Source organism: Xyrauchen texanus, chromosome 4, assembly GCF_025860055.1.
Source record: "Xyrauchen texanus isolate HMW12.3.18 chromosome 4, RBS_HiC_50CHRs, whole genome shotgun sequence".
Classification (NCBI taxonomy): domain Eukaryota; kingdom Metazoa; phylum Chordata; class Actinopteri; order Cypriniformes; family Catostomidae; genus Xyrauchen; species Xyrauchen texanus.
Window position 1 is genome coordinate 27,106,040 of NC_068279.1, and position 27,628 is coordinate 27,133,667.

Here is a 27,628-nt window from a genome sequence, read left to right on the forward strand (position 1 = left end):
TCTGGAGGTGGAGCCAAGGGGGCTTTAGGGGCTGAAGGCCTGGAAGGCTCAGGAAGTGGAGCCCATGGAAGTGGCGCCGTAGGAGGCTCCAGAGGTGAAGCCCTGGAAGGCTCTGGAGGCAGAGCCGAGGGAGGTGACGCCGTGGGAGGTGGCGCCGTAGAAGGCTCCATGAGTGAAGCCCTGGTAGGCTCTGGAGGCAGAGCCGAGGGAGGTGACGCCGTGGGAGGTGGCGCCGTAGAAGGCTCCAGGAGTGAAGCCCTGGTAGGCTCTGGAGGCAGAGCCGGGGGAGGTGACGCCGTGGGAGGTGGCGCCGTAGAAGGCTCCAGGAGTGAAGCCCTGGTAGGCTCTGGAGGCAGAGCCGGGGGAGGTGACGCCGTGGGAGGTGGCGCCGTAGAAGGCTCCAGGAGTGAAGCCCTGGTAGGCTCTGGAGGCAGAACCGGGGGAGGTGGCGCCGTAGGAGGCTCCAGATGTGAAGCCCTGGAAGGCTCTGGAGGCAGAGACGAGGGAGGTGACGCCGTGGGAGGTGGCGCCGTAGAAGGCTCCATGAGTGAAGCCCTGGTAGGCTCTGGAGGCAGAGCCGAGGGAGGTGACGCCGTGGGAGGTGGCGCCGTAGAAGGCTCCAGGAGTGAAGCCCTGGTAGGCTCTGGAGGCAGAGCCGGGGGAGGTGACGCCGTGGGAGGTGGCGCCGTAGAAGGCTCCAGGAGTGAAGCCCTGGTAGGCTCTGGAGGCAGAACCGGGGGAGGTGGCGCCGTAGGAGGCTCCAGAGGTGAAGCCCTGGAAGGCTCTGGAGGCAGAGACGAGGGAGGTGACGCCGTGGGAGGTGGCGCCGTAGAAGGCTCCAGGAGTGAAGCCCCGGTAGGCTCTGGAGGCAGAACCGGGGGAGGTGGCGCCGTAGGAGGCTCCAGAGGTGAAGCCCTGGAAGGCTCTGGAGGCAGAGCCGAGGGAGGTGACGCCGTGGGAGGTGGCGCCGTGGGAGGCTTGGGAGGCAGAGCCGCAGGAGGCTCGGGAGGCGAATCTCTAGAAGGCTCTGGAGTCTTAGGGAGCAGAGCCATGGGAGGCTCGGGAGGTGGAGCCGTGGAAGGCTCGAGAGGCGGAGCCCTAGGAAGCTCTGGAGTCTTTGGGAGCAGAGCCATGAGAGGCTCGGGAGGTGGAGCCGTAGGAGGCTCTGGAGGGGGAGCCGTAGGAGGCTCGGGAGGCAGAGCCATAGGAGCCTCTAGTGGCCGAGCCCTGGAAGGCTCGAGAGGCTTGAGGGGGGGAGCCATGAAAGACTCGAGAGGGGGAGCCCTGAGAGGCTTGAGAGGAGGAGGAGCCCTGAAAGACTCGAGAGGGGGAGCCCTGAGAGGCTTGAGAGGGGAAGGAGCCCTGAGAGACTCGAGAGGCGAAGCCGTGAGAGGCTTGAGGGGAGGAGCCATGAAAGACTCGAAGGGCGGAGCCCTGAGAGGCGGAGGAGCCCTGAGAGACTCGAGAGGCGAAGCCGTGAGAGGCTTGAGGGGTGGAGCCATGAAATACTCGAGAGGCGAAGCCGTGAGAGGCTTGAGGGGTGGAGCCATGAAAGACTCGAGAGGCGAAGCCGTGAGAGGCTTGAGGGGTGGAGACATGAAAGACTCGAGAGGCGAAGCCGTGAGAGGCTTGAGGGGTGGAGCCATGAAAGACTCGAGGGATGGAGCCCTGAGAGACTCGAGAGGCGAAGCTGTGAGAGGCTTGAGGGGTGGAGCCATGAAAGACTCGAGGGATGGAGCCCTGAGAGACTCGGGAGGCGAAGCCGTGAGAGGCTTGAGGGGTGGAGCCATGAAAGACTCGAGGGATGGAGCCCTGAAAGACTCGAGAGGCGAAGCTGTGAGAGGCTTGGAAGGAGGGGGAGCCCTGAGGGACTTGAGGGGTAGAGCTCTGGGAGGCTCGTGAGGAGGAGACCTAGGAGGCTCGTGAGGAGGGGCCCTCGGAGGCTCGAGAGGAGGAGCCCTGGGAGGCTCGAGAGGCGGAGCCCGGGAGGGTTCTGAGGGGCGAGCAGAGGCCGGCAGAGTCGTGGAAGACTCTGAGGGCGGAGCAGAGCCCGGCAGAGCCGTGGAAGACTCTGGGGGCGGAGCAGAACCCGGCAGAGCCGTGGAAGACTCTGGGGGGCGGAGCAGAACCCGGCAGAGCCGTGGAAGACTCTGGGGGTGGAGCAGAACCCGGCAGAGCCGTGGAAGACTCTGGGGGAACCTCTGCGGTCATGAGCACAAGACGAGACTGGGGAGAAGGGGCCCTCTTCCTTCTCTGACGTCTTCGGCCAACAGGGGATGTGGCCATGGGGACGGTCGAGGCTACAGGCGCTGGCTCTGGGGCGGTCGAGGCTACAGGCGCTGGCTCGCTGACCGTGGCAGACATGGGCGCTGGCTCGTTGGCCGTGGCGGGCATGGGCGCCGGCTCGTTGGCCGTGGCGGGCATGGGCGCTGGCTCGTTGGCCGTTGCGGGCATGGGCGCTGGCTCGTTGGCCGTGGCGGGCATGGGCGCTGGCTCGTTGGCCGTGGCGGGCATGGGCGCTGGCTCTCTGGCCGTGGCAGGCATGGGCGTTGACTCGCTGGCCGTGCCAGGCTTCGAGGCTGGGGCCGTGACAGGCCTCGGGATTGGGGCCGTGTCAGGCTTCGGGACTAGGGCCGTGGTAGGCTTCGAGACGGGGGCCGTGGTGTAGAGCGCTGGTTCAGTATCTGCCTCCCCCACAGTAAACGAGGAACCAACGCACAGCAGGGCGAGGTCAATAAACTGAGCCAGGTTGAGAGAGCATCGACCACCAGGCATGTATGATGAGGCTAGCTCATTCAGTCCATCTTGAAAAATGTCTTTCAGAACCACCTCATCAAAATTCACCTGGTTGGCCAGGGCACAAAAATCAGTGACATAAGCCTCCAAGGTTTGGCTCCCCTGACGCAAAACCATGAGTTGGGCCGCTGGGTCCATGATGTCGAGGGCGGGGTTAAGAGTGACACAACCGCTGCCTCGCATAAATAACCCTAGGTTAGCGCCCGAAGAGTGCACGGTGCTCAGAAATGCACTGGATGCATAAACGGGCTCGGGGGCAGACACAGGTGAAACAGGGTGACATAAATCAGACATTGTGCATACCTGCTGCCCCCGGGCCGTGAGCGCGTGGTCCTCTCTCCACACTTTAGCTCCTCACGCCGAATGTGACGTGCTTCTCCGCTCGAGTGAGTTGCGCGAATCCTTAGCGAGGGGCATTGTGACTGTCAACGGTGAGGTTGGTTATTCTGTAACCCGGATACACACACACAAGATGAGACAGTCACAATGTAAGTCAAAAAACTGCTTTTATTGACAACAATAAAAGCAGGCAAAAGTACAAACGGGCAAATCCAGTGAAGAGTCGTCAAAGGGGAGCGTGAGGTCAAAAGCCGGGGTATCAAGATAACAATAACAAGTGGGACAGATCTAATGAGGGAGGTGAACGATAGCGGGGAAAACAGTTAACAACTAGGGCGAGGAACAAGACGAGACTAGCGGGAACGAAGACAGGGGGACGAGAGGAATGGGGAGTTGGCAAGCTAAGACGAAGAATAGTGGGGAGGTCAAAACTAGACGAGACTAGCAGGGGCAAAGATACGGGGAACTAAATACAATAACCAACCGGAAACAAACGGAAGGATAGTGTATTTATAGGGGCGAGAACAGGTGTAAACAATGACAGGTGATAGGGACGAGTGCAGCTGTATCTAATGTGTGGGGACGAGAAGCGCGTGAGTGCAAGTGGTCATAATGTTCAGGCTGATTTGAGGCGAGTGCGCTAGAGGGAGGAGATAGTTTACGAGCGTGAGCTCATAATAGCAAAACCGGGCGTGGAAGCCCGAGGGAGGAAACAGAGCGTACGAGCTCAAGGGGCGGAGCGAGGAAGCGGGAAGCGGGAAGCGAGCACGCTCGCGGAGTGCATGTGTGCGTGCTCGTGGACGCGGAGATGGGGCAGAGGAGCGGGGTTCGTGACAGTGGTTTGATAACTGCCATTTTAAAGTTTCTTGGGACATGTCCTAAGGATAACGAGGAGTTAATAATATTAAGAAGAGGTCCTGAAATTACAGGAGATACCTCTTTTAAGAGTTTAGTTGGTATTGGAACTAACAAACATGTTGTGGCTTTTGATGTTTCGAATAGTTTTGTTAGCTCTTCATGAGCTATGACAGTGAAGGATTGACGTTACTTGTGAGCAAAGTTATGAGATACTGTTTTCTGAGGTACTGTGACAGATGATTGCATAGTTCCAATTTTATTTCTGATTATTTAAATTTTGTCAGTAAAGAAATTCATGAAGTCATTACTATTGTGCTGCGGTTCATTTGATGCTTTATTCCTAACCAATTTAGCCACAGTACTGAATAAACATCTAGGATTGTTGTGGTTATTTTCTATGAGTTTGCTAAAATATGCTGACCTGGCAGCTTTTAGTGCCTGTCTGCAGCTACAGACACTATCCTTCTATGCACTGCGAAATACCTCTAATTTTGTATTCTTCCACTTGCGCTCCATTTTCCGAGCTGCTTTCTGTAGAGCATGAGTATGATCATTGTACCATGGTGCAGGGCTTTTTTCTCGAATTTTCTTTAATCGAAGGGGGGTGAAACTATCAAGCGTGCTAGAAAAGTCTGTAATTATATTTTCTGTTTTTTCATCAAGTTCTTCTAGACTTTTTGGCTCACTGAGTATGAGACAATTCTGGAAGATTATTAGTGAAGCGATCTTCAGTGGTCAAAAGAATAGTTCTACCTGAATGATAGCATGGTGTAGATTGAGTGACATTAGCTGATCGCAACAAACAAGAGACGAGGTAATGATCTGAGATGTCACCGCTCTGCGGTATAATTTCTAGATTATCAACATCAAATCCATATGATAGAATTAAATCTAGCGTATCATTATGGTGATGAGTTGGTTCTGTCATATTTTGTCTGACTCCAAGAGAGTTGAGAATATCGATAAATGCTAATCCCAATGTGTCATTTTCATTATGTGAATGTTAAAGTCACCAACAATTAAAGCGCTATCTACAGTAACTACTAGATAATAGAATAGAACCTTTTCAAATTCACCAAGGAAACCAGAATAAGGCTTGGGTGATCTACACTCACCTAAAGGATTATTAGGAACACCTGTTCAATTTCTCATTAATGCAATTATCTAATCAACCAATCACATGGCAGTTGCTTCAGTGCATTTAGGGGTGTGGTCCTGGTCAAGACAATCTCCTGAACTCCAAACTGAATGTCAGAATGGGAAAGAAATGTGATTTAAGCAATTTTGAGCGTGGCATGGTTGTTGGTGCCAGACGGGCCGGTCTGAGTATTTCACAATCTGCTCAGTTACTGGGATTTTCACGCACAACCATTTCTAGGATTTACAAAGAATGGTGTGAAAAGGGAAAAACATCCAGTATGTGGCAGTCCTGTGGGCGAAAATGCCTTGTTGATGGTAGAGGTCAGAGGAGAATGGGCCGACTGATTCAAGCTGATAGAAGAGCAACTTTGCCTGAAATAACCACTCGTTACAACCGAGGTATGCAGCAAAGCATTTGTGAAGCCACAACACGCACAACCTTGAGGCGGATGGGCTACAACAGCAGAAGACCCCACCGGGTACCACTCATCTCCACTACAAATAGGAAAAAGAGGCTACAATTTGCAAGAGCTCACCAAAATTGGACAGTTGAAGACTAGAAAAATGTTGCCTGGTCTGATGAGTCTCGATTTCTGTTGAGACATTCAGAATTTGGCGTAAACAGAATGAGAACATGGATCCATCATGCCTTGTTACCACTGTGCAGGCTGGTGGTGGTGGTGTAATGGTGTGGGGGATGTTTTCTTGGCACACTTTAGGCCTCTTAGTGCCAATTGGGCATCGTTTAAATGCCACGGCCTACCTGAGCATTGTTTCTGACCATGTCCATCCCTTTATGGCCACCATGTACCATCCTCTGATGGCTACTTCCAGCAGGATAATGCAAAGCTCGAATCATTTCAAATTGGTTTCTTGAACATGACAATGAGTTCACTGTACTGAAATGGCCCCCACAGTCACCAGATCTCAACCCAATAGAGCATCTTTGGGATGTGGTGGAACGGGAGCTTCGTGCCCTGGATGTGCATCCCACAAATCTCCATCAACTGCAAGATGCTATCCTATCAATATGGGCCAACATTTCTAAAGAATGCTTTCAGCACCTTGTTGAATCAAAGCCACATAGAATTAAGGCAGTTCTGAAGGCGAAAGGGGGTCAAACACAGTATTAGTATGGTGTTCCTAATAATCCTTTAGGTGAGTGTATATACTGTAGCATGGGCAAGTGTCACATTAAGAATTATTAGTTCAAAAGACTTAAATGTATATCCTGTCCTCTGAGTAACACCAAAAACTTCACTGTAAATTGTAGCAACACCTCCTCCTTAAAACAATAACCTGAGTTTGTAGATTCATTTAAACTGATATATTTATCATATATTCATATATATGCATTAAGCCAGGTTTCATTTAAACAGAGCACATCTACGTATGCTATTATTACATACTCTGATGTGTAATAATCTAATTAATGTTTTGGTAGAAAGAGATCTAATGTTTAGTAGCCCTAGCTTTATATGATGTTAATCTTAATTTTTCAAGTTTGACCTTAATCAAATTTTTTGTAAATTATTTTGTGAGAGTTTTGTGTTTGGTAGTTCGGGGGACAAACGCAGTCTCTATATGATATCTAGGGGATACAGTCTACAGTCAATCCATGTTGTAGTTTATGTGACCTATATGACGTCTCAAGGCAGCTAGCAGATGTTCGATTAATCATTTTGCCTGCTTCCTGACTTGGGCCCCTGTTAGTCAAATACTATCATTATTAAGACTATGAGCCAAATTACTAGAGGAGAGCGGCACCTTCCCTGGAGGGATGAAATCTCTCTCTTTAGCTGGTCAGGTCTACCCCAAAAACTCTTCCACTTGTCTATAAATCCTATGCTATTCTCCAGACACTACTCAGACATCCAGCCTTTCAATGACACTAATCTACTATAAAGCTTGTCACCACAACTAGTAGTGTGGGGGCCCAAGCATATTACAGTGTTTGATATCATTTTTGCAAGTTCACACCCCTCGTTAACATTATCTCTAGTGATCTCCGGCTGGCGAAGCTGGACATCATTAGTGCCAACATGAATAACAATTTTAGAAAATCTATGTTTAGCATTAGAAAGCACTTGTAAATTTGATCTGATGTCAGACACCCAAGCTCCCCGAAATGCATTTAACAATGTTGGCTGGAGTCTCTATTTCCACGTTCCTTACAGTAGAATCACCACTAGCGTTCGGATGCGTGTCTCTAGCTCATAAACCTTCTCCTTCAGCCTTACTAATTCCTTACATTTATCACATGTGAATCCCTCACTGCTGACGGAAGAAGCTATTGAAAACACGTGGCATGTTATGCAGGAAGCAATAACATGAGCAGATGCCATGACTTACCGCAACAGTTTTTTGTTATTGTGGTTGTTCTTGAGTGGCGAGTGTTTGAGATTGATCTGGTTCCTAATCAGCAGATGTCTGAGACTGATGCAAAAATCCATGTAAAACACAGTGGAGAAAACTAATGCACACAGTCGAGATGTGAAAAAAGCGGAAAAAAGAAAAAGAAAGAACAAAAAATCGAAGAGAAACTGGTGCGCGTTGTATAATACACAGATGAAACAGTAGAAAAGCAGAAAAACCTGAAGCACGTAGTAAAATGGCATAGGATAAAACGATGAATGCATAATAATAAGCAATGTTAAACAGGCTAGCAAGCTACAAACACTCAGGAACAGGAAGTGCATGTTTTGATGTGGGATGGGGACTTTCTAAATAACAATGTCATCATAACTGACACATATTCCCTGAATTAAAGGATTTTCAATTAACATCTTTATTTAATTATCTATTTATTTGACATATTTTGATTACTCCTGGTTATAGTTGCCTGTCATGGTTGAAGTGTTGAATCAATAGCAACAAGTTATGGTGTGTTGAATAGTTTTTAACAGGAAGTTCTACAGTAGGGGTGGGTAACATCTGGCCTCAGGGCCGTATAAGGCCCGCAAGACCATTTTACCCAACCTGCGAGGCCATTCAAGAAATAATTTGAAAAGCAAAAAAAAATAAAATTGCTTTATTCCATTAACAGTAAAAAAAGTACAATAAAAATAAAGATTACAAACATATAATATTGTTTTATAAAAATACTTTTTAAACTTTATTTAGGGGTGCATGAGCACACAATAGAATGCGTACATAAATTTCAACCCACAATCAGAAATTGCAAGCAATTGTATGGCCTGCAGATAAATTAGTAAACACTCAAATGGCACTAAATAGGAAAAAGTTTCCCCACCACTGTTCTACAGGGTTAGATATGAGCAGATTTCTCAGCAGCACTACAAGAAGGCCTTATGGATGGATCCAAACCAAGAATAGATAACAGTTCCCTTGAATCAAATGAAAACTTCCCAATATAGCATCACACATAACACTGTGAAATATATCAACCTTATGTAGTTGTTGGTTTGCCTCTCAGTGTTAGAAATTTGACTGAGGCATAAGCTTTGACAGTGTGTAAATCAGTGTAAATTTTCTATTTCAGTTGTTCTCGACTGGTGAATTGGGACCCCAAAATGGGTTGCAGGCCTGTTCTAAAGGGAAGTAAAGGAAAAACAATGCAAAAATTAACCATATAATCATGTGTTGATAGGATATATTATAAAATATAGGGTTATCAGCATTTAAAAGGGCTTGGGTCCCATCAAACCCCAAGGTATCTTGGTGCAAATTCACTTGGTAGAAACTATTCAGATTAGGCATATGCCAACATGGACAAGTTACTTTACATCCGCTCATCCTTAAAAACTATGAAAAAGTTCAAAGAAAATATGAGCCAAACCAGCTTAAATATGGGTTCTCTTGCAACAAGGTTAAACTATGTGTTTTGTGCAGTGAATTATTGGCTGCCATGAGCATAAAAAAAACATTGAAATTCAAGAGACAATTACAAATTAAAAAACTAAATTAGTTTTTCAAAAGTTATTCATGGTAATATTAGTAAATGACCATTGATACATGTAAACATATAGTATTAATACATTTCAATGTTTGATATTAAAGGAATAGTTCACCCAAAAATGAAAATTCTCTCATGCCATCCTAGATGTGTTATTTCAGCTCTGTTGGTCCATGCAGTGGAAATGAATGGCGGCCAGAACTTTGAAGCTCCAAAAATCACATAAAGAAAACATAGAATTAATCCATAAAACTCCAGTGGTTTAATCCATGTGTTCATACATAATATGATAGGTGTGGGTGAAAAACTGATCAAACAGATCAGTCCTTTTTTACTGTATATCTTCACCTGTCCCGAAGTGGTGATATGCACAATGAATGTGAATCACCAAGAAACAAAAGAAGAAGAATGTGGAAGTGAAAGTGAAGATTTAAAGTAGAAAAAGACCACCCACTCTTATTATATTGCTTTCGAAGATATGGATTTAACCACTGGAGTTTTGGAGTATGGATTACTTATGCTGAATTTATATACTTATGGGAGCTGGTCACCATTGACTTGCATTGTATAGACAGAGCAGAGATTTTCTTCTAAAAATCTCAATTTTGCAGAAGAATGCAAATCTCACTGAGTTTTGTAAATGTTTTAAGCCTTTAATAACTCAGAACTATCCTTTGTGCAGAAAGAGAGAAGAAGAAATAGGCTCTTTCTATGACGTGGATACCCGCCCCACACTGTGTCTTTTTGTCTTTTTCTTTCTCACACTCAGAGTCTGAGCATGAGTCTGTGTATATGTCTGACTCTCTGTCAACAGGGTTATGAGAATAGATATGGATTTTTTTTTTAACTTATAATATTATCTTTTATAATTAATGCTACCCAGAGTTTAAATGTAAAAATGTTTTTTATCAGACCGTAATCTGAATACCTTATGGGCTGTATTTTTGTGAGTGCGCAAAGCGCAGCACTACTCACAATGAACGTGCACAAAGTTTGTTAGAGTGTTAATTCTAATCGCAATTTTCATGCCAGCGCAAAGAGCACATGGGTGTGTGTGGGAGTGTTTGTGCTATTGTGGGTGTATGCGTGCAAACTGTGGGTGTATTGTATGGTAATGAAGTGCTGCAAAGTGCAATTTGCTATTTTCCTGAGAAATAGGTTGTTGCGAAAAGACATTTGAAAACCACTTCTTAATTCAGAGCAAAGTTTAAACGAAGTTCCTGCATTTGCAGTTTGGAGATTCCACCAGCAGGTGGGAATAAATGTCATGTCCAAACTCTGAAAATATAATGTGACATAATTTTCAATTCTTCCAATTCATTGCATACAGTCCACTACCAATTTCTTATGAATGTGCTGTCCTTGTATAACTGGTGCTTGAGGGTATGGACTATATAATAGGACACAGACGGTGGAATAATAACTGGAGAAAGAAAACATCCGAATTAAATTACACTTAATCCAGCCCATTTGCACGTTGCTCATACTATTTTGCCGAACCTACTTGTGCCTAGACTTAGTGCATGCTTGCATGAAAATACCAAAATGTCAAGGCCATGGCCATGCCCACTGACTTTATGCATATGACTTATGGCATAGCACTGTGCTTAATTCTAGCGCTCTTAAAATAGGGCTGAAACATTGTGCTTGTGAGAGTATTGCTCTCCCCATAAGGTCTTTCATTTGCTTGGATATCTGAAGCTGCTAGCTGATCCTTGAAAAATCTTTAGAGTCAAGAGTGGATCTTTGTTGTGTTGGGTAGAATTTAGTAATCCAGTTACACTCAAGCTGTATTAAAACTGTATAATCATAATAATCATAGTGATAAAACTTTAATACAATTATTGATTTTGGAATGAAGCAATGGAAGTATTTTACCTCTGGCCCCTAAGCCCTCATTCAATTGTGAAGATGACAAATACTGTATACAAGTCTTCATTTTGACTTGGACTTTGTGGTTTGAGTCATATAATGCAATGAAAGACAGCCTTAAAGATTAGGGCCTTCAGAAACCTTTGCATGTTGACTCTGATAGTCTCTACACTTCCTTTTTATATGAAAGGAATATACCAAGTTAAGCAAAATGTTGGTATAATGTTAAATACTACAAAAATAAGCAAAAATCAATGTTACATTGAGGCACTTATAATGGAAGTAAATGGGCACAATTCTTGGAGGTTTAAAGTCAGAAATGTGAAGCTTTTAATTTTATAAAAGCACTTGCATTACTTCTGTTAAAACCTTTGTGTTATTTGAACATTGAAGGATTGGACACATTTACTTCCATTGAGTGCTCCACTGTAACCCATATATGCTTTTGTTTTTAAAAGAAAAGGAGGGTTGAATTTAATTAATTTGAATTAAAATGTATTTTTGGTATCAACATTATGGGAACTTTGTTGAGTTCTGTGAAAGCTTTGCTTCTTATTTTCTTCATGTGACCCACTCTCTCTTTCTGTCAATGCCAGGATCTGGGTTATGTGGTAAGAAGTGTGTAAACCCCAAAGCATCGTCCACTTCTGCACTGTGCCACAGAGTGCCCAGAATGATGCCAGTCCACCACAGCATTGCTACCCAATACCTATTTCTGTCCTCATTCACATATACACTGCCTCTCTTTCACATATTTTCTCTTGTTTTGGTGACTTATATTCATTGCTTTATCACAGGTTTTCTTTATAACACAGTTCTACTCTGTCGTCTCTTGTTATTCTAGTTTAACATTCAGTGTAGGCCTATGCTGTGATTGAGGTCAAGCACAAAAAGTAAAAGCTAAGAGGAATCAAAGCAATTCATATTATGTAACTAGATATGTAGAATCTTCTGAATTAATCAGGATTTATTTCTCTCTTTCACTCACACGGCTCTTCATGGAAAATCCAGGAAACCACAAAAGAGCAGTCTAGAGTGGAAAATGTGTCAGAAATCCATTCGAACATTCCAGAAGCATGCCAATCCTTGTGTCTTTGTGAGTGTGTGAGTCAGTGGTCATCCAAGCACGACTTGCTGTGGTTATTAGTTGCTGTGTCATTAGCCTGGATTTTATTCTCAAGATTATTTTTGAGCACACACACTCTCACTCTCTTTGTTATAGTCTGTGTTTTCATTTACTTGAGTCACAAAATAAGTTTGAGGTTAAACCACACACATAGTTTTTTATTTGGTAACACTTTACTACAAGGTTCAATTTAGGAAATGCAATAGGAAGTATCATGAACGATAACAATGAACAATATATTTTTTAGAGCCCGACCGATATGTGATTTTTTAGAATGATAACGATTTTAGAGGGGGGAAATTCACAGATTACCGATATGGTGGCTGATATAGTAAAAAAAACAAATTCTTGTTTTGGTGACTGAAAACAGACCTTTTCTACATGGATTGTGCACAGATTTTGCACCGATATGACTATTAAAAGGTACTTTCTTAAATAGATATTTTTATCAAAGAATATTTGACATAATTATTATACATTGTCAACATTGGAAAAAGTGCAATATTTGTCTCTGAAATGTAGTGGAGTGGAAGTATGAAGTAATAGAAAATACCATAGTAATACTCAAGAAAAAGTACAAGTACCTCTAAATTGTACTAAAGTACAGTTTTCTTGCTTATCAAAACATCATCAGCAATATTTCACTGTTAATGTTTAAAAAAGACTCACAAACAATAATTCATGGTTCACTGCTGCCGAGTCAAGAAATAAACAGAAATTTCGGTGGAAAATCAGTCTTTTAAATATTACATTTTGTAAATGCAACAACTGGAATTGTTCGGTTCAAGTACCAAACTGCGAATCCTGAACAAAAAAGTTTGGTAAATACATGTTTACACATTAACTTCCACTCAGCTGAAAGTAGCTATGATCATCAATCTATGAAAGAAGCTAAGTGGTTAGCTAGTTAGCAATAAGCTCATATGGAGAGTAAAAGATGGACTTTATTTACTTTCCAGCATTGCATCTCACCAACTAGATTACAACATAGCATGAAATCAACACTCAACATACAAAATATAATATAATTAAAATATTATTTATATTGAAAAGGGAAAATTATGGAGTCATTGTTTATAAACTTTCCAGTATGTATTTTACAAACTAGTTAGCACCGATATCGACATATCTGTGAAAGGCTAATATCGGCCAACTGATAAATCGGTTGGGCACTAATATTTTTACAGCATTTAAAACAAAATGTTGGCTAATGTTAATTTAAGAAAATACAATTGTTAATTGTTAGTTCATGTTATATCATGAAGCATACATTGTATTAATGTTGTAATGAGTGTGTGGAAATCAGGAGAAGGCAGACGGGGAATTCGGATCTAAACGCGGTGTTATTAACAACAACAAATAAACAAACACAGGAACAAATGAAATGTCCATGATGGGAAAAGTAAACTCAAACACAAACTAACGCACTGGTGAACACAGGTTGACAAACATCCACGAAGGGCAGGGTTACCTAGAACAAACACGAATAAGGATAGCACACACTGGCAAAAGCACGAACATGAAACGATAACGATTGACAAAGGAAGGAGGAAACAGCGGGGTTTAAATAAACAGACACGATGATGACAAAATAACAATCAGGTGTGGACAATAACGCAGTGCTGGCAGTGAGGGTCGGGAATGATGGTAAATGTAGTTTAACAAGGACAGTGAAACACGGGGCAGACAACAAGGAAAACGTGACATGGAATGTGATCAGTGACGAGTGAAACAGAAAACACGGGGCAGACAACACGGGAACATAACATAATCCCCCCTCAAAAGGACCGGATTCCAGACGGTCCTAAGAAACAGAAAAGAAAAAATAGCAAAAATAAACAAATGTTCAAGGAAGGAGGGGCTAGAAAAGGGGAAAAACAGACAGACAAAATGGGGCACAAGGGACACTGAGACAGTCCACGGAGGCCGAGGCGGCAGGCAGGCAGTCTATGGGGGTGTGAGACGGGGCCAGGGTCAGGTGGCCTGGGGGGCGTCCACTGGGTAGGGACAGGTTTAGGAGACCAGGGAGGTGGCCACAAGGCAAAGACCGCTTTAGGAGGTCTGGGAGGTGGCCACAGGACAGGGATAGGTTTAGGTGGCCTAGGTGGCTGCCACAGGGCAAGGGCCGGTTCAGGGGGCCTGGGAGGAGGAGTGGCCACTGGGGAAGCTGGCGGAGCCAAGGAGGACTTCTGAGGCGGAGCAGTCGTGGCCTTGGGTGGCGGCTCTGAAGGAGGCATAGGCAAGGCCACAGGAGACCCTGGGGGCGGAGCAGAGACAGGCAGAGCCGTGGGAGACACTGAGGGTAGAGCAAAAGCTGGCTGAGCTGTGGCAGACTGAAGGAGGCTCTGGAGGTGGAGCCGAGGGAGGTTCAGGAGGCGGAACTGAAGGAGGCGAGGGCGAAGAAGGCTCTGAAGGCGGTGCAGGGGGAGGCTTCGGAGGCGGAGTCGTGGTTGGCGGAATCATAAACGGTTCTGTAAGCCGGGCCGAGGGAGGATCCGGGGGCGGAGCCGTGGTTGACGGTGCCGTGGGAGGCTCGGAAGGCGGAGCTGTGGGAGGCCTTGGAGGCGGAGCTGAGGGAGGCTCTGGAGGTGGAGCTGAGGGAGGTTCTGGAGGCGGAGCAGAGGGAGGCTCAGGAGGCTCAGGAGGCGGAGCCGAGGAAGGCTCGGGAGGCTCAGGAGGTTGAGCAGAGGGAGGCGGAGCTGCAGGAGGCTCGGGATGCTCGGGAGGCGAAGCCCTAGGAGGCCCGGGAGACGGAGCCGTAGGAGGCCCGGGAGGCGGAGCCGTAGGAGGCTCGGGAGGCGATGCCCTGAGAGGCTCAGGAGGTGGAGCCGTAGGAGGCTCAGGGGCGGAGCCCTGGGCGGCTCGAGAGGCGGAGCCCTGAGTGGCTTGAGAGGCTCGAGGGGCGGAGCCCTGAGTGGCTCGAGAGGTGGAGCCTTGGGTGGCTTGTGAGACTTGAGAGGCGGAGCCCTGGGAGGCTCGAGAGACTTGAGAGGCGGAGCCCTAGAAGGCTTGGGAGGCGGAGACCTGGAAGACTTGAGAGGCGGAGCCCTGGGGGGCTCGGGAGGAGGATCCCTGGAAGACTTGAGAGGCGGGGCCCTGGGAGCGCTGGCTCAGTGACGGTCGAGGCCACGGGCGCTGGCTCAGGGACGGTCGAGGCCACGGGCGCTGGCTCAGGGACGGTGGAGGCCACGGGCGCTGGCTCAGGGATGGTCGAGGCCACGGGCGCTGGCTCAGGGACGGTCGAGGCTACAGGCGCTGGCTCAGGGACGGTCGAGGCTACAGGCACTGGCTCACTGACATCTGTGGCTACAGGCACTGGCTCACTGACGTTTGAGGCTATCGGCACTGGCTCACTGACGTCTGAGGCTACAGGCATTGGCTGGTTGACCGTGGTATGAGCGAGCTTGGGTTCGCTGGACGCTGAGGGCAGAGACACGGGGGGTTCTGGGGAGCTGCGGTAGACGGAGGCTGGAGAGCAGAGACCCTTCCCTTTCTCCTCTTCCTCCGGGCGGATGAGGCTGACAACGCTGGAACGCTGTTCGTGGTTGGCGTGGCCTCAGGCTCGCTGGCCGTGGCTGGAGTGGGCTCAGGCTTGCTGACCGTGGCTGGCGTGGGCTCAGGCTCGCTGACCGGGGCTGGCGTGGGCTCAGGCTCGCTGACCGTGGCTGGCGTGGGCTCTGGCTCGCAGACCGGGGCAGACGTGGGCCGGGAGGAGGAAGCCCGTCTTCTCTTCCTCTTCCGGGCAGATGAAGAGGAACGCGCTGGCTCGTGGGGGGTGACTGGCGTGGGGATGGGCTCGCTGACAGGTGGGGCTGGTGCGACAGGAAGCGCCATGGACGACTGGGGAGTCACCACTGTGGGAGGAGAGGTGGGATCCTCCTCAGCGACGCCCACGGTGTACGGCGAGCCACAGACCAGTAAGGTAGCCTCCAGGAAGTCGCGGAGAGTCCAACCGTGCGTCGCCAGCGGCAAACACTCCCTGAGCGAACTGTGTAGGGTGTCCCTGAAGAAGACCACCTGGGTTGAGTCCGGGAAGTCAGAGATCTTTGCCAGCGCGAGGAAGTCGCTGATGTGGTCTTCCACAGGGCGGTCCTCTTGTTTGAGGCTGAGCAGCCGGAAGTTGGCGTGTTGCACCGCTAGATCACATTGTGGGTCAATCGTTCTGTAATGAGTGTGTGGAAATCAGGAGAAGGCAGACGGGGAATTCGGATCTAAATGTGGTTTTATTAACAAAAACAAATAAACAAACACATGAACAAATGAAAAGTCCACGATGGGAAAAGTAAACTCAAACACAAACTAAGGCAAAGTCCACGATGGGAAAAGTAAACTCAAACACAAACTAACGCACGGGTGAACACAGGTTGACAAACATCCACGAAGGGCAGGGTTACCTAGAACAAACACGAATAAGGATAGCACACCCTGGCAAAAGCACGAACATGAAACGATAACGATTGACAAAGGAAGGAGGAAACAGCAGGGTTTAAATAAACAGACACGATGATGACAAAATAACAATCAGGTGTGGACAATAACGCAGTGCTTGCAGTGAGGGTCGGGAATGATGGGAAATGTAGTTTAACAAGGACAGTGAAACACAGGGCAGACAACAAGGAAAACATGACATGGAACGTGATCAGTGACGAGTGAAACAGAAAACACGGGGCAGACAACACGGGAACGTAACAAATGTATACAACTTTTAGTTTTAATAATGTTTTAGTAAATTATTAAATTAACATTAACCAAGAGTTTATATGAACTAATTATTACAGTAACAAATACAAACTTATTCTATGTTTTCCTCTTCCTCTGTTGATTTTTCTCTTTCTGTCCCTCTCCATCCTTTTTTGTTATCTGACCCTTGTGTTTGTTTGTGGATCAGAGATACTTCTAATGATTCCACCCATGAGGAGCTTCCGTGCACTTCAGCTGATTTTTCAGTTCACCAGACAGAAGAGAGGAGTGAGGATACAGTCAAAAAAATTTTCCTGCTATTCAAAGACTTTGAAACACCAATTAGAGGTTGTTTTGGAAAGTGATAAGGGAACACTGTGAATAAGTGTGTGTCTATGTCTGAGAGAGAGGTGGCAGCTGCAAGGCTTTTTTAAAGGGCAATATTGAAACTTAGGCCCTTAAACAAGCATTCTAGTTTACTCAGAGTAAACTGAGTGCTTTTCACTGTGAGAATGAGGCCAGTTATTTAAAGCAGAGTAGAGGAATGTGTATTTGTGTGTATATTTGTTATTGGCCGTCTACTCTTAAGTCATTCAGAGCTGAAAACTTCTAAAGGCTAATGTTATTCAATTGAATGTTTTTTAAGTTATAGTATAACGTTTCCTACATCCCCACTATTGTCCTGTTGTGATTTTTAGACCCTACAGTACTGCGTCCTCAAGACAGCACAAGAGAAAGAGCCAGATGTTGAAATATAATTCAATTAAATACTAATTCATAAAACAGCAAGAGGCAGTGAGGTTTATAGTAATTGCATGACCCAGCACATTATTTTTGTGCCCTTGTATATATTTAATCTGCCACTGCAGTGACCTTCAAGGGCCTGGGACAACATTTCTGGTTTTCTCCTTCATTAGTGCTCATTTAAACAGAGACTCCAAAACATCAATATTTTTTGCAGTAAGTTTAAACCTTGAAGATTCATTTAAACACTGAAACAGGCATTATAGTAAAGCATCAAGACTATTTGGATCATTCTGGACTTCATAGAATCACACAAATAAATAAGTGTAGAAAGGAATTTCCAATTCATCGCCATGGTTACACCGTTCAATATATCAAAAATCTGTTCACAATTTAGCATCTTCAATGTCTATGGGGGATGTTAACAGTAAATAAAACTTAATATTATCCATTTATTTACATTAAAATAGTACGTAATTACATTATAAGGGGTATTTAATTAACATTTGAGTCTGGCTATAAATTCCTTCTTAAGATCTGGCTGAAGCACAAACATCACACCCTAACAAATAGGTTTTGATTAACATTACTTTGAAAATAAAAACATACAATGTAGGGTTATTGTTTATGAAATCTGAGGAAAAATATTTAGACCTGCTTAAGTCTGTCTTTGACCATATCAACTCATATAAGAGAACAATGGCAACCTAATATAGAACTCTCTTTTTCACCAAAAAATGAAGCCTAAAACTGAAAAAATTGCATAATGTCTGGTTTTTTATTTTTTTATTATTATTATTATCCACCCATTCAATTAGGATAATAAAATTGCACTTTAAGTGCTTGGGCCCTAATAATAATGATAATAATAATAATCCTTAGAAGAACAATAGGTTCTCTGTACTTTCAGTGCTTGGCCCTAATAATAATCCTTAGAAGAACAATAAGGTCTCCGTACTTTCAGTGCTTGGCCCTAATAATAATCCTTAGAAGAACAATAAGGTCTCCGTACTTTCAGTGCTTGGGCCCTAATCAGTCATTTCATCAGAGACTTGGTGTATATTATTAGGAGTTAGTTTTTGTAGTGTCTGGCTGATTTTGCCTACACTTGGGATAAAGTTTTCCTCAATATTCCATTCTAAATGCCCCCTTCTCTTCCTCCCTTGACATAAATATACAAATACCTGTCAACTGCTGATGATGACATCACAGTCACAGTCCATTGCCAGCATTCCATTCATCTATGCTGCCTGAATTCTCACATCTGCTTGGCATTCAGAACTTGGAACCTCAGCTGTTGCCAAGGTTACGACAAGTTCAAGCCCCCAATGCGACAATAGGACAAGGCTTGCTTAAGAAGCTTGCAAGATGCCATGTCATAGCAAGAATTTAAACAATTACATGAAAGAGAGGGGTTGCCCCTGAGCTTGTTTGATGTATTGTTTGCTGTGTTTGTTTGTAAAAATATTCTGAAAAATATCTTTAGCATTGGTCAGACTCTGGACAAAAGTGGAGACACTTTGAAATGTGTTTTTCAGAGTGTAAAGAAACGGAAATAGTGTTTTGGAGCACTGTTTATGACTTTGTATTTATGTGTTTGGAACACAACATTTAAACAGTTAAATGTTTTGACTTGTAATGCATTTGATCACAGTTTTTGCTAGATACCAAAATTATTTAGGAAAATACCACTGTATGCACACTATACATGTTATTATGTTATTGTTGTGTTAAGTGCGGTATTTATACATATGTGGGTGTGTAAGTATGTATAAGTATGCTCATCCGTAAACATGCTCTTTCAGTTTACACCCACCTTTTCTTTGCTACATTTCTCAATTGAGCATTTTCAAAAAGCTGAGGTTGTTTTTAATGTTGGGCTCTTTATACTCTAGGGGTGTAATGATACACTAAGCTCATGATTCGGTACGGTTCACGATACAATGTTCACCGTTCACAGTTCGATACTTTAAATATTTTGAAAAAAGAATACTGAAATAAAAACAATGCATTTATTTCCTGAAACGTCAACAATTTTCAGCAAACAATATGCTTTCTTATTTGTACATTTTGCAATCAAATCTGCAGTAATGGGAATATTAGGGAATGACAGCTTGGCCCTAATATAAATGCCAGACATAAATTATGTAAAAATAATCTTCAAACAGTTTCTTTTGGATAAATTAACACTGTGGTAGTTTGGAGGGCGGGGCCGGGTCGTGATGCTACACACCCGTCCCCTAATCAGGCTAATTAGCCCTCGAGAGGGATAAAGGCAGACCGAAGATGGCAGTGCGAAAGATAGAGATTTATGGACAGCTGTCCGACACCTTTGTTTGTTTGTCTTTTTGTTTAAGTTGCTTATTAAAATATTATTTATATTGTTAAACCGGTTCATGCCTCCTCCTTTCCATTAATCCCTTTACACATGGGGGGTTACGTCATGCCAGGTTTTGCCATCATGCCAGAGTTTGTCGTTGTGGTGATGTTGCACATGTATTATCATATTGGACATATTGGAAGATCTGTACTTTATAGTTCTTTTACAGTATTCACATACCGTTCTTGTTTTATCTGTAATCTTTTGGTCGAGCAGTCGTGTAACAGGAAAACAGAAATGTTGCCATGTATCTGACTTAAAAGAAGATGGGGCATCCTCTATTTCCATATCAGTTTCAGCCACACTCATTATTTAACACCTTTCTGGCGTAGTGGGCTAAAGCGCTGATCTGGTAATCAGAAGGTTCCCTGTTCGATTCCCACAGCCATCACCATTGCGTCCTTGAGCAAGGCACTCCATTCCAGGTTGCTCTGGGGGGATTGTCCCTGTAATAGGTGCACTGTAAGTCACTTCGGATAAAAGCATTTTCCAAATGCATTAATGTAAATGTAAAAATGTAAATGCAAAACATTTTTGAAAAAATTTCCAGTCTCCACGACACATATCGTCATTTTATGAACCACGATACATTGCGATACACAATATATTGTTACACCCCTATTATAGTTTTCACAGTTGATATTGGGAATATATTGCTTGGAAAATTGTGGTCAGATTGATGAATTAAGTTTCTAAATGGATTGCTGTGGACTGTAGTCCGATGACACAATAATGTGTAAAGCCACTTTTTGAATTGTCTTGTCAATGCTTTACTTGTGTACCACAATAATATAATGCATTTTAATTATTATAATTGTAATATACAGTATATTATATTTATAAGTATTTATGATTATTTAATCATTATATATTGAATTGTATTAGTTAATTAAAGGTCTTTCTCTGCAAATATTTATATATGCGATTAATTGCAATTAATTTAATTAATTAATCTGCACATCATGTAATTATTTGATAAAAAATGTATTGATGGAAACCCTAATTACTATCATATCAATGTATTAGATCCCCAAATCAGGGGCGTCAATTGCGTATAGCAGGGTATGGCATCTGCAATACCTTGGCTGCCTGGTCAATGCAAAGGTATATATTTTAATTACAGGATTAAGAGAGTTTAAAATGATTTTGTATCACGGTTACATGATAAAGTATGTGCATGCTCTAGAGCGCGTTCCTATCTCATGCTGAGCTGTGCACATTTAATTTGCTTTAAGATGCCCCTCTTGACGTGATATTAATGTAAATACAGCCATTATGTATTACGTGATGCAGACAGGACAAAAATCGAACAATACCGTGAGAGGGTCCGAACAGTACCTCTGGAAGTTGCCTAGCAGCAAAGGTTTCTGCAAGGGAAGACTCTAGACCAACACTGAAAAGGTGGAATATAAGCTGCATCTTGAGTTGTTAACACTCAGCCTAGTAGGCTCGGGCATGCCCGGGAGATTACATTTCCTGTGGTGTGTTTGCAGATAGGGATTCCAGGATCTCGTACGATACTTGATCAGCTCCCCGATCTTCTAAGAAAAATTGACCTTCTGGGTTTGAAACTCGAGATGAGGCATGAAGGTGGGAAAACAAGGAGAAATAGTGAAAATTATGACTCCAGTAGTCTTGAGAAATGCTATGATCCATAGGTGGGTTATATAATTTGATGAGGAAAAAAAGAGGTTCTGATTGGTTAACGCTGCAAGGTGTTCCAGGGTGACCTATCAGCCTGCGCCACAGAGTTTCCTAGCTGAACTTAATTTGTCATAAATATGACTCCCCTGCTCTTACTCAAACCAGCACTGCAAAACACATGCCCACCCCATGCTCTACCAAGTTTTTCAGCTTCCTGTGAAGAAATATGTGTTTCTTAAAAGAACGCTAAATCAAGATTTTTGTGCTTAAGAAAATATATAACCTTCCTTCTTTTTATAGGGTGCCCCAGCCCATTAACATTACACGTGGAAAGAAACATTTTACCTATCTTAATGTGTGACGTATTGACATGCAAAGATAAATTATGAACACAAGGCTAAATTATATAGACCACTATCAAACATTGATAGAACCATAAAATCCTTAATAACCCACATAACAGAAAAAAGATGCGCTTCAACCTTGCACATAACAGTCTCATCTGATTTCCGACGGTCCATGCACTCTAAGTCCAGTGTTTTTTTATTGTGTGCGTGTTTTTTATTATGTAAACTATACAGTTGAACTGCACATAAATGTTTTCAATGCAATATGCCCAAGTAAATAACAACATCGAACCCACAAAATGTCAATAAAGGAAAAGAGTAACTTCTTATACTCTTTGAATCTCTCCCATTTCGCTTGTGCAGCACTGGCAAAGTCCGGAAAAACCATCATGTTGTAATCCTCCCAGCACAACTCACCTTTATTCCTCGCTGCACATAAAACAGTCTCTGTCTGCCGACCACAGGAATCTTGCCAGAATGGATTGGGGTATGTCACCCGCACTGGGAATCCGACCAAGAGCTCTGTGCACGCAATCTATTTCCAGATGACGGTCCGCTGTGTCGAACAAATTTGGAATAAGCCTATCCAAGAACTTGACCATATCTTGACCTTCCTTTCCCTCGGGGAATCTAACGAAACGAACATTATTACGTCTGCTTCAATTTTCCATATCCTCTAATTTTTCCCACACCTGATCCATATCAGTTTTGGTAGCTGGCAGGTTAGTCCACAGCTCTTTTCCAGCTGCTTCAAGAAATTCGATTAGCTTTTCAGCCTTGTCAATTTCTGCAAGTCCCTCCTTGTCGGTCGAGATTTTCATTTGTGCTACATAAATGTTTGCAATATCTTGACCTACATCCTAAGGTGCTATCATTCCTAAACGGACTCCCGCCATCTTGCTCTTGAGAGGCATCAGATGAACTGTTTAATATCATTTGAAAAGAAAAAAATAAACGATTAAATTAGAAAACTGAAAAATAGAAATATTTTCACAAGGGGGTGGGTTGTCATAAAAAATGGCACTCCATGTCAAAAAATTTTGCCGACTAGACCAATGCAAATATTGATGTCAAGTGTCATGAGCAACGATGGACATAAACAGTTTACGAGGTCAGAAGACGCCAACTACTGTATTATGGCAAAAGGCAAGAGTAAGCGAAAAAGAGTAAAACCATACATAATTAGGCTTGTTAGTACTCACGATAAAAGGTATTAGCAATGGTTTTTGGATCACTGTGTGACTTTTTCCCTCAATTATTTAAATCTGCTTATTTTGGTTTTGGGCCCATCATTAACTCTGTCCCAAATTACCACAGCAGTGGTGCAGTGGATCTATTGCACATATCTAAGGGTGTTTAAGCTTATCAGAAACGTAATAACCCTGCGGTTGAAACATACATGACTACTGTTGACTGGAGCTAAAATAGTTCATTTGTGTGAGAAGGCGGGTGGATGTAAATGAGGGCATGCTAAACTGGTGAGATAGTCTAAATAAATCAAAGCACTTTATTGTCACTCGACCATATACACAAGTGCAACAGTGGGTGAAAGTCTTGTGTGCAGTTCCGAGCAACATAGCATGACAGTGACGAGACATATACCAATTTCACAACGGTCTTAGTGTGGACAGACCATGGGAGTTCCTCAGTGATGTGGACACCGAGGAACTTGAAGCTGCTAACTCTCTACACCGGTGCTCCATTAATGGTGATGGGGCCCTCTGATGGGTGTCCTCTATCTTTCCTCCTGAAGTCCACTACAAGCTCCTCAAACTGACGTTGAGGGAGAGGTTATGCTCCTGACACCAGCGTGTCAGAGTGTGCACCTCCTCTCTGTAGGCTGTTTCATCATTGTCAGTGATCAGACCTACCACCGTCGTATCGTCAGCAAACTTAATGATGGCATTGGAGCTATGTGTTGCCACAGAGTCATGTGTGTACAGGGAATACAGGTGCGGGGCTCCAGTGTTGAGGGTCAGTGATGAGGAGATGTTGCTGCCCATTCTAACCAACTGACGTCTGCCTGACAAGAAGTCCAGGATCCAGCTGTACAGCGAGCTGTTTAAGACAAGAGCCCAGATTTTCATATCAAGCTTGGAGGTGCACTATGGTGTTGAATGCTGAGCTGTAGTCTACAAACAGCATTCTCACATATGTGTTCCTTTTTTCCAGGTGGGAGAGAGCAGTGTGTTGATGCAATGGCATCATCAGTGGAGCGGTTGTTGCAGTAGTCAAACTGCAATGGTTCCACTGAGCTGAGCAGCACAGAGCAGATGTAATATCTGCCACATACTTCTAGTGTCGGTGGTGTTGAACTGTCCTTCAATTTTGTGCCTGTACTGGCGTTTGGCTGCTCTGATAGTTTTACGAAGGGCATAACTGGCTTGTTTATGCTCCTCCGCGTTCCCGGAATTAAAAGCGGAGGTCCTCGCATTAAGTGCTGCGCGAATTGTTTTGGTCGGAACAAAGTCCTCTACGCACTTTCTGATGAAACACATTATGCTATCAGTGTAAACCTCGATGTCCTCATCAGAGGCGGACCAGAACATCTCCCAGTCCCCGTGAACAGTCTTAGCGTAGAGTCTGATTGGTTCGACCAGCACTGGATCATTCTGAGGGTGGGTGCTTCCTGTTTCAGTTTCTGCCTGTAAGTGGGCGTAAGCAGAACGGTAGAGTGGTCTAATTTGCCAAATAGTGGGCGGGGGAGGGATTTGTAGGAGAATAGCAATGGTCCAAAATCTGGTCCCCTCCTGTGTTGAAGCTGATATGTTGGTGGTATTTTGGTGCGATTGTTTTAATGTTTCGTTAAAGTCCTTGGTCACAATGAACGCGGCCTCAGGGTGTGTGGTTTCCTGCTCACTTATACTCCCATACAGTTCCTTGTGGGGGGGATGTACACAGCTGTGATAATGACCTCTGTGAATTCCCTCGGTAGCCAGAATGGTCGACACAGAAGCATGAGAAATTCCAGATCAGGACAGCAGAAAGACTTGATAAAATGTACGTTCCTCTGATCACAGCATGATTTGTTGATCATAAAACATACACCACCACCTCTGCTTTTACCTGAGTGGTCTTTCGCTCTGTCCGCTTGGTGCACGGAGAACCCCATGGGTTCGAAGGCTGAGTCTGTAATCTCCGCAGACATCCAAGTTTCTGTTAGGCAGATAATGCAGCAGTCCCTCGTCTCTCATTGGAAAGAGATCCGTGCTCTCAACTTGCAGAGCTTGTTGTCCAGAGATTGAAAGTTTGCAAATAGAATACTGGGTAGCAGGGGTCGATTTGTGCAACATATTACTCTGATGAGAACACCGGCTCTTTCCCCCTTTTCATTATGCGTTTCCGCAGCCGGGCTGCCCAGACAAAGGGCTCCTCTGGCGTGTTTGTAAACAGCGTGTTGGCATTGAGGATTTTGAAGTCCGCTTTTTAACATCCAGACAACATCCAAGACAAAAAAACAAAATACTGTTAACAAAACAAACAAAAAACTGCAGCGTTGTGTCGGAGCTCGCAACGCAGCAGCCATACTCGGCGCCATCTTGAGTCCAAAAAAAGTGGATCAGGGCACTGTTCCTTTGGGTTATTTTAAAGTGCTTTCACTTTATTCCTTCTTGAATTTCTTGTCTGTCATTCTCATGTCACTGTATCGGCTGAGATATGAACAAGATGTCTAATTTATAGATAATTAATCTATAAAAACATCAGTGGTTTGTGGTTATGTCATGTGCCTGTGTGCCCAGGGAGTGCATATAATCTATGTGTGTACTGTATGTGTTTGAGCTTGCTGGCCTTTGAGCCAGGGTATCTGAGGAATGTGCAAGTTTCTTTGATTCTACACCACTGTACCAATGTGCTGTACTCTATTTCTCACACACATACTTAATGGCTCAGTTCCTGTGCAGCCACTGCTGCATTTTGGGAAAGCAGCTCACACTCTTTTGGCATCTAAAACACATGTGTGAATGTTTTAAACAGGCTAATTTTTTCCCCCACCATCTTTCATTTACTAATTTCTGCCATTTTTCTCTCTCATTCTTTCCAAACTTCTGAAAAGATTATACCAGTTGTTTCCTTTGTTTTGGGAAATACTTTTATTGTCTATAGACTGCTGTATGAAAAGTATTTAAAAGTTTTGTGTATTGAAGTCCTGGAGTCTTGATGAGAGACTTTGTACATACATTCATTCATACCTCTCTGCTTGCAAAAGGTACATTTTGGGGGGGTTAGAAACATTTAGTTGAGCACAAGATATGATAGATACATGAGGAACAAAGAGGTAGAGAGCAGACTGGTGAGGGCTTGTAGTAACAATTTTGGAGGTTTGTTTTTTGGTGCTTGTCTTTAACTTTATTAACAATGGCTTTGAAACGATTAAATGTTGCTTTGTCTAGCAAAACTGGAATGGAGTATTAGAATAAAGCATATTGCGAAAAGAATGTTACAGTCAAATAAATTATATTCTAATGAATAATAAATAAGTTGGTAGAAAAGGTAGATTACCGATTAATTGACTGATATATTTTTTAAATCGATTTATTTAATGTAAAAAATAATAAAATACTTTCCTTACTATGACGGGTACAAACAGAGGCTAAAAGAGTCCAAAATGAATTAAATCTTTGATGCAGTTTAGTGTTAAACCAAAATTCCAGTAATAAACAGATACATTTAAGATTTGGTGCATAAAGTGGGACTTTTAACTATAAACAAGCCCAAAACACATTGGGGACTCTTTTTTTTTTATAATGATGTAGACTTGATCTGAAGTATGGCTTACACTGACACCTTGTGACTTGGATGCTGTATCATTTAAACAGTAGTTTTCAGTTACCAATGCCATTGTAGTTATTCACTATGAACAGTAAAACAGAATTAATTTAATCCATGAGTGAAAGTGTCCAATAACAGGGCAGTTACTGAGATTAAGCAAGTAGTATTCAGCTGGTCAAGTGATGCTAACATGGCTGCTTCATTGAGGGCACCCCTGCTTCATGTAAATTAAAAGAGCTTTTGTAAGTTTACTGATATGTCTGGAGTCTTAATCTCACATGGGTGGTCATGATTTTATAGATATGTTTCAATTTTCTATTAATTTCTTTATAAGTAAAATTAATAAATGAGGATGAAAATGAGTGCAATTTCAAGCTTTTTAAAGCCTATACAGAATATTCACCCAAATATATTGTATATTTCACCAGATGATGTTTAATGGGGAACAAGGTTTATTATTATTCACAAGTGTAAAGTTGGAGATGCAATAACTGTGCTGGCGGCACACATTTCCATATACTCACATATTTCCATGCAAGCCCTTGCTTCAGTTAAGATCACTTGATTAACAAATCTAAATAAGAAAATAAGCACTGAAGTGAGGATACAAAAAATTATAAATACTGTCAATGATAAAAGATTTAGACACAGAAAATCAACACAAGGTGTCAGTGGGTACTGAAGGATCCTCCAGCATCAGACACAGAAAAACAGAGGATTAAACAAAGATCTGCTTAGAATAGATTTTTGCTGATAACCGATAATTACAAAAAGTTTCTAGTGGCATTGATTAAACGGTAAAATAGTTGAATCAGCCTACCTCTATAATTATTAAGGTGATCTAATGTAGGTTGCGAGGCAAGGTGCGAAAGTGCGAGCACAAGGCGATCATCTGTGTTCCGCGACAGGTGAATAACGTATAACGTGAGAGTTAGAGCAACCGGTGTAGTTTCTAGTGCCCCCCTATGGAGTTGGTGCCCTACTCAGACTGCATAATATGCATATAGGGAGTGGTG

The 27,628-nt window shown here is 43.7% G+C and overlaps 2 protein-coding genes across 13 annotated transcripts in view; both read left to right on the forward strand.

Annotated features, from left to right (window-relative positions):
- LOC127636498 (latent-transforming growth factor beta-binding protein 3-like) overlaps positions 1 to 27,628 on the forward strand; it is a 70,731-nt gene that overhangs the window by 6,170 nt on the left and 36,933 nt on the right. The gene's annotated exons all lie outside the window — the stretch shown is intronic.
- LOC127636530 (uncharacterized) lies at positions 62 to 2,325 on the forward strand. Of its 3 annotated transcripts, none has more exons than XM_052117117.1 (2): positions 62 to 367; positions 509 to 2,325. In XM_052117117.1, the coding sequence occupies exons 1-2, from the start codon at positions 169 to 171 to the stop codon at positions 1,900 to 1,902; spliced, it is 1,593 nt and encodes a 530-aa protein (XP_051973077.1). In that variant the 5' UTR covers positions 62 to 168; the 3' UTR covers positions 1,903 to 2,325. The 3 variants fall into 3 exon arrangements, with proteins under 3 accessions (XP_051973077.1, XP_051973085.1, XP_051973067.1); XM_052117125.1 differs by having other exon boundaries at positions 62 to 289; XM_052117107.1 differs by having other exon boundaries at positions 62 to 226; positions 290 to 2,325.